This window comes from Martes martes, assembly GCF_963455335.1.
Source record: "Martes martes genome assembly, chromosome: 17".
Taxonomy (NCBI): domain Eukaryota; kingdom Metazoa; phylum Chordata; class Mammalia; order Carnivora; family Mustelidae; genus Martes; species Martes martes.
Window position 1 is genome coordinate 16,866,010 of NC_137905.1, and position 9,522 is coordinate 16,875,531.

At 46.4% G+C, this 9,522-nt stretch overlaps 1 protein-coding gene across 1 annotated transcript in view; it reads right to left on the reverse strand.

Moving 5' to 3' along the window:
* NFAT5 (nuclear factor of activated T cells 5) overlaps positions 1-1,754 on the reverse strand; it is a 107,949-nt gene extending 106,195 nt beyond the window's left edge. Inside the window, exon 1 of the mRNA XM_080828660.1 lies at positions 1,345-1,754. Within this exon, the coding sequence (XP_080684786.1) occupies positions 1,345-1,417 (73 nt within the window). The 5' untranslated portion in view covers positions 1,418-1,754. The remainder of the gene's footprint in view (positions 1-1,344) is intronic.
* Positions 1,755-9,522: the final 7,768 nt, after the last annotated feature.

Consider the following 9,522-nt stretch of genomic DNA (forward strand, 5'->3'; position numbering starts at 1 on the left):
GGTGACTGCCAGCTAAAGTCATCAGAGCAACAGACAATGGCTACAGTTACTAAGTAGGACTCTGTGTACAAACCCAATCGTCAGTCTGTAAAGTCCAGTACCTTCCAGAGTAAACCATCTCACTCTGATTTCCCTTAAACAATTAAAATTTACTAATGTGAAGCTGAGGTCCCCCTTTCTGGAGGGGTAGAATCAGCGGATGGATACATCACACCAAAACTGAGGAAACGCTGGATTTCTCGGTAAGGAGGTTCACAACGGCACATAATTTCTTTTAATATGGTGAAATGAATAGCTAATAACCCATTTATGTCTTTTACCCCTCCCAGGGGTTTAAAAAGTGGTGAAGAGTGTAGTGGGAGCATTCTGGTTTGATGCCCCTTGCGCAGGGAACCTGTTCTAACACATTCTTGTGGAGCCCAGTATAGGAATTTAAACCCGGTAGAGATCAACTCAAGTGTTCATATCGTAGATCCCGGGAATCCCCTTTAGGCCTTAGCCAAAAGAGTTTAAAAACGGGAATCTCTGTCCAATGCCCCCTCCCTGCAAGGAGTCCTGGAACGGCAACGAAAGAGAAAATTCTCAAAGGACAGCGTCAGTGCCTGAGCTGGTACCCCTGGGACAGGAGAGGAATAAAACTAATCCAGAGAGAGCACCCCTATCTTTGTAAAAAGAGAGGAAGATGTAAGTCATTAGAATGCCACAGAGGTGGAAGAGAGAAAAACAGAAAATTCGGGCCCATTCCAGCAATAAGATGACGAGGAAAGGAAGAACGCCTGGTCGAGGGGGGCCGTCCCAACAAGGGGAGGGAGTGGACTAGGCCGGAGGGAGCGGGGGGTAGAACGACGGCGCACAAACAACCTGGAGGGGGGAGAAAAATGGTGCCCCTGCACCCAGAACCGGCTCCCAGCCAAGCCGCCCGTTTGGGGGCAACTTTGCTGGGGGAGGATGGCCCTGGTAGGGGGGCCGCGGCGCACGGATCGCAGCGGCCCCAGTACGGGGCCCAGTCTGGGGGAGGGGGAATCCCTGAGCGGGGGAGGCCGGGACCAGCCGCTCGAGGAGTGTGGCGGGGCCGGACACGCCGAGGGACTCTCAGAGCGACTGGTGCCGCAGAGACCCGGGGCCGACGGCAATTGGGCTCCGTGCGGCCGGCGGCTCCGCGGGGGAGGGGCCGCCACTCCTCCCCTGCCCCTTCCACCATCACCCGACACCATCAGCCTCTCCCCACCCCCCACAAAACAGGCCCGACCGGCCCGGGCTTGCCCCCACCCCCGACAGGGACCCCTCTGGTTCCCCTGGGCCGGGCCTCCCCGCCCCCACGCCCCAGCCCCCAGCCTGACTCACCTCGCGAGTACAGGGACTTGGGCGATTCCAGGTCTAGGTCCGCGCTGAGCAATGAGATGAAGTCCGAGGGCATCGCAGCTCGACCCAGCCCGGCCCGAGGGCAGCGGGAGGGGGGGAGCGGCGGTGGCGGCGGCACCTCCTCTCCGGGACCGCGGGCACCGAACCGGGGGCGGCGAGGCGAGGGCGGCTGCTGCTGCCTCCTCCTCGAGGGCAGTGACTTCCACCGGGCCGAGGACCGAGGAAACGGCAGCGAGGCGGAGGGGAAACTCCACGGGGACTAATTCCCGGCGAGCCAGGAGGGGGGTTCAGGGCGGGGAAAGGGAGGGGGGAGAGCCAACGGGTCCGTTTCGTGCTTCTCCTCAGCGAAAACTGACGGTCGCCGCCACCGCCGCTGCCGCTGACAGGAATCTGAGCCCCGCCCCCCGCGGGGCACTGCGCAGGCGCGGAGGGGGGCGCCCCAAAGCCTGGAAGAGCTAGGGCGGCCGCCGGAGGGCGGGGAGACGCGCCAAGGAACAGCATCAACAAGGGCTTCGCTTCCTGCCGCCGCGGCCGCGGCTGCTGTTTCCCAGCCGGGAAAGGGCCCCGCCAGAAGGGAGGGAGGCAGGGAGGTGTCCGCGCCTGGGGCCCCGGGGAGGGAAAAGGTATTTGCGCCGACCTGGTGGCGGCGAGCCCGAGGCGGCGGGCCCAGCGCCGAGCTGAGCTCGGGAGGAGACGGACCTGAGGGAGCCGAGGTGACTGCCGGACGGGAAGGACCCCAGAGTTGGGTACGGCCGGCCTGGGCGGACTGGCTTGGGGTCTCGCAGGGGAATGGAGTTTCGTCTCTTGGACAACCACCAGCCCTTTAGGGTTTCATAGGAGTCTTCAGCTTGAGTTGGCCCAGGGACTGTCAAGCTCATTTCTTAATTAGGAAATGACAGACCATATCTAAAAACCTCGACTTATTGGTTGTTTTTAATTAAAGTACCTTCTTCGTCCTTTCTCCTCCCCATTTTTGTCTCCCCTCCCCCATCCTTTAGAGGCTGAAAATTCGAAACAAAACAAAACATAAAACCAACTTTCTGATTGTGCTGGCTGGCCAGGTTTATTCGGAGTAAGAGATAAAAGGCTATTTAAAAATTGGATCCTATGAATCCACCTGGCTGTTCTAAAGGAAAAAGGAAAGAAGCACAGCTAAACACCACTCTTCCAAAACCCTTTTACTTTTTTACCTTTGGATTAGGCGAGGATGGAGGAAAAACACATTTGATTGAGTTTCTTCTATTATGTTCATGGGGCCAAAAGTTTCCGTTGCAAAAACTGAAAATCCTCACCTACACCGCAGACCGTTTCCTGACTCTAATAGACTTCTGAGAAATTTTTAATCAAGTTATTAAAATATCAATTGGAGTGCAGGGTATGCATCTTGGGAAATAATTTTAATCTTGTGTGGAATACTGATGCCAGCAATCTCTGGGCAGCGTTTTTAAGCTATTAGATTTGGGGTGCCTGGGTGGCTCAGTCGCTAAGCGTCTGCCTTCTGCTCAGGTCATGATCTCAGGGTCCTGGGATTGAGTCCGGAATCTGACTCCCTGCTAGGCGGGAAGCCTGCTTCTCCCTCTCCCATTCCCCCTGCTTGTGTTCCTGCTCCCACTATCTCTGTCTCTCTGTCAAATAAATAAAATATTTAAAATAAAAACGCTATTAGATATGGTTTTGGTTTTGTTACTTTATCTACAAAGATAGTTACAAATCATAAAAATTTACTCTTGTGTATTTCATATATATATTATATATACATATAACTTGTACATATACAAGTTATAAGTATATATATACAAGTATATATAATCCAAGTATATATAAAGTGTATACACACACACACATATATATATGTTACATCTATCTATATATGATATATCTATCTATACAATTTTTTTTAAAGATTTTATTTATTTATTTGACACAAAGAGATCACAAGTAGGCAGAGAGGCAGGCAGAGAGAGAGGGAGAAGCAGGCTCCCTGCTGAGCAGAGAGCTCGATCCCAGGACCCTGAGATCATGACCTGAGCCAAAGGCAGAGGCCTCAACCCACTGAGCCACCCAGGCGCCCCTATCTATACAATTTATAGAGCCTTTTCCCCAGGAAGTTGGGCCATTCATCTGGACTTGGAGTCCTGGAGATGGGGAAGAAACTCTCAGTGAAGGAGGTCCCAGTGCAGGTGTCTGTGGGGTGGGGCTCTTTGTAAAGCTTTACCTGAAGACCTAGAATTTAAACTTGTGTCATCAGAGTCTCCCTATCTTTCCATCTGAACATCTGATTCAGGTTGCCCAATTATCTTCACTGCATTCTGTGCAGTAATGAATCAACCCTGTGAACATTTTCTTCCTGTCAGAGGTAAGAAAGCTTTTCAGAGCCATCCCAAGATGGCAAAGCAGAACAGGAAACTACTCTCAAATCTCCATTGCCACTATATGCTGTTGCAACAAGTCCCAAGGGAAGTCCCTTCATAACTCGTAAGAGCCTAACTCATTTGAGAGAAAGATTCAGTCAAATTGCCCAACAGGCCAAGGCCTTGGCCAAAGCTTTTGAATTGGAGCAAATACCTGATGGAGAACCCCCCCCCACACACACACACACCCTCCAACCATTAGTCAATACAAAATATGAGGAGAGGAAATTGCAATTTACCAGGCAGAACCCCAATACTAAAAAGTTGGGTGCATCACTCTGATATATCCCTTTTCCCCAGACCTATGTAATCATTCAACAAATTTAGGGTATAGGAAATCCCCAGGGCTATTCTGACCCTAATTAACAAGTCAAGAATTGGCAAGGCCTCTTCCTTCCCCTTTCCCTCAACACTTCTCTGCCCTTTTGTACCTTCCCCACCCCCCTACGAGTGCTTTGTTGTTTATGTTAATCAGATTTCCCCTGGCTTGGTGAAACCCTGTAAAGAGGGGGGCCCCAAAGTGTGACTTGACCCAGACTGAATTCTCCTAGATGGATTCTTTAGGCTCAGGCCTCACCCCATCAGGCCTTGCATCAATCATTGATTATATCTCAGTGGATGTTTGAAAATTCAGTGCTCCTCTCATTTCCTTTTACAGAAATACATTTTTTGAAAAACTGTTTAGATGGGTAGTTTTCATGGTCATGCTTTGCAACAGCATGGAGACCTAGATTTCATGTCATCCTTAAAATTTCAGTGACTAAAAACACAAATTCATTAGTAAACATGTGTGCTCTGCTCTGATCACAAAATATAAGACCTGCCTGACATTCAGTTACTAAAAATAACTATCCAATCAGTAAATGACATGCTACCCCCATTTCCAAGGATATTCCCTCTGTAGTCATTAATGTCTCTTTACTTCTCCTTCTATTCAATCTATGAAAGAATCCATGTTATATTTCAAAAACCACCCATTCCTCAAATATACACCTTCATAAAACTTTGTGCACGATAAAAAGTAAAGCTTTAAGCGTGTAAAATTTGTAAATTTCCTCTCATTGAAAATTACAATAGGATTATGGAACAAAACATAAAGAAGATTTAGTAGTTTGTAGAATTCCTTTATATCGCTTCCCAGTCATCATATCACATTCCCAAGTTACTTGATTAAAATTTCACAAGAACCCAGACTCAACTACAAGGTTGTATAGATTATGCAATAGAGTGGCAGTTTTTATACTTGGTGGTGTGTTCTTTAACCCCTCCTGAACCTGTTTAGGCACTTAGTGAATTGTGTTGCTGGATCTACTCTAAATGAAAGAGGTTCAAATATCAACCACTGAAAAGGAATTAAATAAACTCATACAGAACAGAGGAATGCGTTGTCACAAGATAATCTTTGTCATTGTAATACAATTAAGGCTGTTAAAATAATTTGGGTCACATGGATATTGTAAAGAAACTGCTAAACAAACACAAGCTCTGAAAGGAAAATTTCCAGAGCAGTTCAAGTCATGGACAAGAAAAAATTTTAGACCAAAAATGATCTCTGCTCCACCTTGGGAGCACTCCTTAATAATAATGGAGAATTGATGGTGGTGGGACATAGCAATGAGGGCATTTATGCTGAAACTGTAAACAAAGTTTTATTTGATTATGATTATGTGTCGATTTTCACCCTTAGAACATGTTCTAGCAAGTATTTCTCTTTTTAAAAATATTTTGTTTATTTGACAGAGAGAGACACAGTGAGAGAGGGAACACAAGCAGGGGGGAGTGGGAGAGGGAGAAGCAGGTTTCCACTGAGCAGGGAGCCTGACACGGGGCTCCATTCCAGGACCCTGGGATCATGACCTGGGCCCCAGGCAGACACTTAACACTGAGCCATCCAGGTACCCCTCTAGCAATTTTTTTTTTTTTTTTAATTGTATGTGGTATCTCTTGCCTTCACACTTTGTGAAACGATGTTTGGACTTCCCAGTTCTAACCACCGTGTCTTTTTTTTTTTTTTTTTAAAGATTTTATTTATTTGTCAGAGAGAGTGAGCACAGGCAGACAGAGAGGCAGGCAGAGGCAGAGGGAGAAGCAGGCTCCCTGCTGAGCAAGGAGCCCGATGTGGGACTCGATTCCAGGACTCTGGGATCATGACCTGAGCCGAAGGCAGCTGCTTAACCAACTGAGCCACCCAGGCGTCCCATCTAGCAAATATTTCTGAAGGCAAAATTAGTTTTGATAGTTTTGCCATTGGATTTAGAACATTCTCACTCCTTACATCTTTCACTGCTCAAATCTGGTAATCAGGCATCTAATTCACTTTGATGAAGTACTTCTGTACTTTATGACTGGGTCTGAGTCAGAGTTGTCATCCAAAGTCTTAGACCAGTTCAGTCTCTTAAGATCTAGAATAGTTCCAAGTCCTGAGCTACAGAGCCATCAGCTTGAGTTGGGAGAACTTGGTGAACAGTGGAGAAAGGAGAGAAATTTTAATGGGAAATTAGAAACCCCTGACCCCATTAAACCAAGAAAGGAAGGAGAATGTCTCTAGGTTGTCCCAACAGTAGTCAGGTTGGACTCATGTAAACTGCATTCAAGCCCTTATTCATACTGGCTTTGACACCATCATGTTTGCTAAGATGCTCTTTCTACATCCAATCATAACATGAATAATCTAGTAGCCCCACCTCAGCTGTGATATTAGTTTGACCAAGAGTATGCGTTAGAAATGGTTTTACAGGGCTACCAGTTGGTTGTGTCCAGTCTGACACTTGGCTTTGGCTCAGTTGTGATCTTGGGGTCATGGGATCGAGCCCTGTATCAGCTCAGCAGGGAGTATGCTTGAGGTTCTCTCCAACCCTCTCCCTCTGTTCCTTACCCCATGCTCTCTCTAAAATAAATAAATAAAATCTTTAAAAATTTTTTATTTATTTTAGAGAGAGAGAGACAGACAGACAGAAATAGTGAGAGCACCAGTGGTGAGGAGAGGGAGAAGCAGGCTCCCTACTGAGCAGGGAGCCCGATGCAGGGCTCCATCCCAGGATCCCGGGATCATGACCTAAGCTGAAGGTAGATGCTGAACGAGCTGAGCCACCCAGGCGCCCCTAAATAAGTCTTTTTTTTTTTAATCGTTTTACAGTTTCCTATTACCCTCTCTCTTAATTCAGGGAGCCTTTTTTTTTTTTTTTTTTTTTTAAGATTTATTTGAGAAAATGAGAGAACACACATGTGCACACACCAGGAAGAGCAGAGAGAATCCCAAGTAAACTCTGGGCTCAGGACAGAGCCCTAGTCGGGGCTTGATCTCACACCCCTGAGATCATGACCTAAGCCAAAATTAAGAGTCAGGTGCTTAACTGTCTGAACCACCCAGGTGCTCCTTAATTCAGGGAGTTTTTTAACCTGAAGTCCATGGATTTGTTTCAAGGGATCTGTGATCTCTTTAAACTTGTATACAGATTTTTGCAAGCTTGTATCTACATGCACTTTTCTCCAAAGGATGAAAGTCTTGGAGTGCTGGGGTGCCTGGGTGGCTCAGTCCATGGAGCAAGGGGCTCTTTTTTTTCCCCCCTTAAGACTGTATTTATTTATTTGAGAGAGAGATTGGGGGAGGAGGAGAGAGAGAGGGACAAGCTGAACCCACGCTGAGCACAAACCCTGATGAGGTGCTCAATCACACTTCCCTGAAATCATGACCTGAGCTGAAATCAAGAGTTGGAGCTTAACTGACTGAGTCACCCAGGCACCCTGCATAAGGGTCTTGCTGTCGAGGTTTTGAGTTTGAGCCTCACATTGGGGTAGAGATAACTAAAAAATAAAATCTTAAAAAATTATTTTAAAAAACCACAAAGGAGGGGCGCCTGGGTGGCTCAGTGGGTTAAAGCCTCTGCCTTTGGCTCAGGTCATGATCCCAGCGTCCTGGGATCGAGCCCCGCATCGGGCTCCCTGCTCAGTGGAGAGCCTGCTTCCTTTCCTCTCTCTGCCTGCTTCTCTGCCCTACTTGTGATCTCTGTCAAATGGATAATAAAATCTTTTAAAACAACCACCACCACCACCACAAAGGATGAAAGTCTTTAACTTTCGTAAGATTTCTGGGAAAAAAAAAATCCATTACCCAGAGAAGATGAAAAAAAAAATTCCTCTATATGAAACAAATCAACTCTTCCCTCTTTCCACAAATGGGCTCTAGAAACTATGCTAGGTGCAGGAAATACAAAGATTTTACAAAGATGAATATAAGAAGTCAACTGTCAGCCTGATGTGGGAGACGACCTTTAAACAAACACACAATGCATTGTGATGGGTGCTCTGCTAGAGTTTTGTGCAGGTACTAGAAACCAATTACCTTTCATTTTATTAGTAAGCTGATAGAGGGAAGAGGAAGGAATGCCATCTAACACACATCACTTTCTTCTCTGCCCACTATCCCCCCACAGGTGATTTCTCTTCACTCCAACCACAATTTCCTACAGTGGTTAAGAGGCTAGACAGTTGCAGGGCAAAGTCCTGACATACAATTGTTTACATTGTGAAGCATCACAGCTATTATGTGTTGATACAAATATTCCAAGAAATACCTGGGCTTCATTGGACTTTGTCAGTGGTTTGTCAAAGAAACGCTGAGTATCTTTCTTCAGCTTTGCTGAGGATTATGGCTGACTACTTAGGTTAGGGAAGCAATGATAAATTAGTTGATTTGGTCATCCACAACTAAGCCCAGAACTGAAGGGCAAAGTTGAAGTTATTGGATAATCTAAACTGACTTTAGAAATAACATATTCCACCTGAGAAGCATTTGTTTCAGCTGAATAAGGAAATGGGGACCGCTCCAAACATGGGAAGAGGCATGCGAGGGATCTGCCCACATCTGTTAGAATCTAATTATAAAACACGAGGCTTAGAAACAACTCATTTATGTATTCATTCACTTTCTCTACCCGCAAAGAATCTTGTTTACCCTTCAAAGTCCAGCTCAGATTTTACCTCTCTGAATTCACCCTGAACCTTTCCAAGCAATATGGATTGTTCTCTGGGTTTCCATAGCATTTCATCCAAAATGTTAGTAGAGCGATCACAACAATGAATTCCAGTTCATGGGTCTCTAACATATTGTGAACACTTAGTTGTAGTCTTTGACAAGGTCAAAAAAAACAAAACAAAACACATCCTTGCCTTAAATAACTTCTGATTGATTTTGAGCACATCACTTTAGCACCCACATGGAATGAAACAAACTTTCTATTATGCCATTTGTTGATATTGTACTAGGAATTTGACATCCGGTACAGATTAATAGAATAAAAGAAGAAACTGGAAAGTTAAGACAAGGTTAGAGGTGAAAGTCCACAAATAAGGATTTTGTTCTTTATTCTGTAGGCACTGGGGAGGTATTGAAGGTTTTGGAGGAGGGGGATGATGGGACCAGAGCTTTTTTTAAGAAAGTAACAGAGACAGCAGTGTGGAGAGTAAACTGGCAGCTGAAAGCCCAGAAAAGGCCAATGAGGCCCTGAAGGGTAAAGGCTGAAAACATGGAAAGGAGGAGTTGTTTATGCAAGACATTGTGGAAGTAGAATCGAAAGAACTCAGAAATTGCAGGCACCTGGGTGGCTCAGTGGGTTAAGCCACTGCCTTCGGCGCAGGTCATGATCTCAGGGTCCCGAGATCGAGTCCCGCATCGGGCTCTCTGCTCAGCGGGGAGCCTGCTTCCCCCTCTCTCTGTCTGCCTCTCTGCCTACTTGTGATCTCTGTCAAA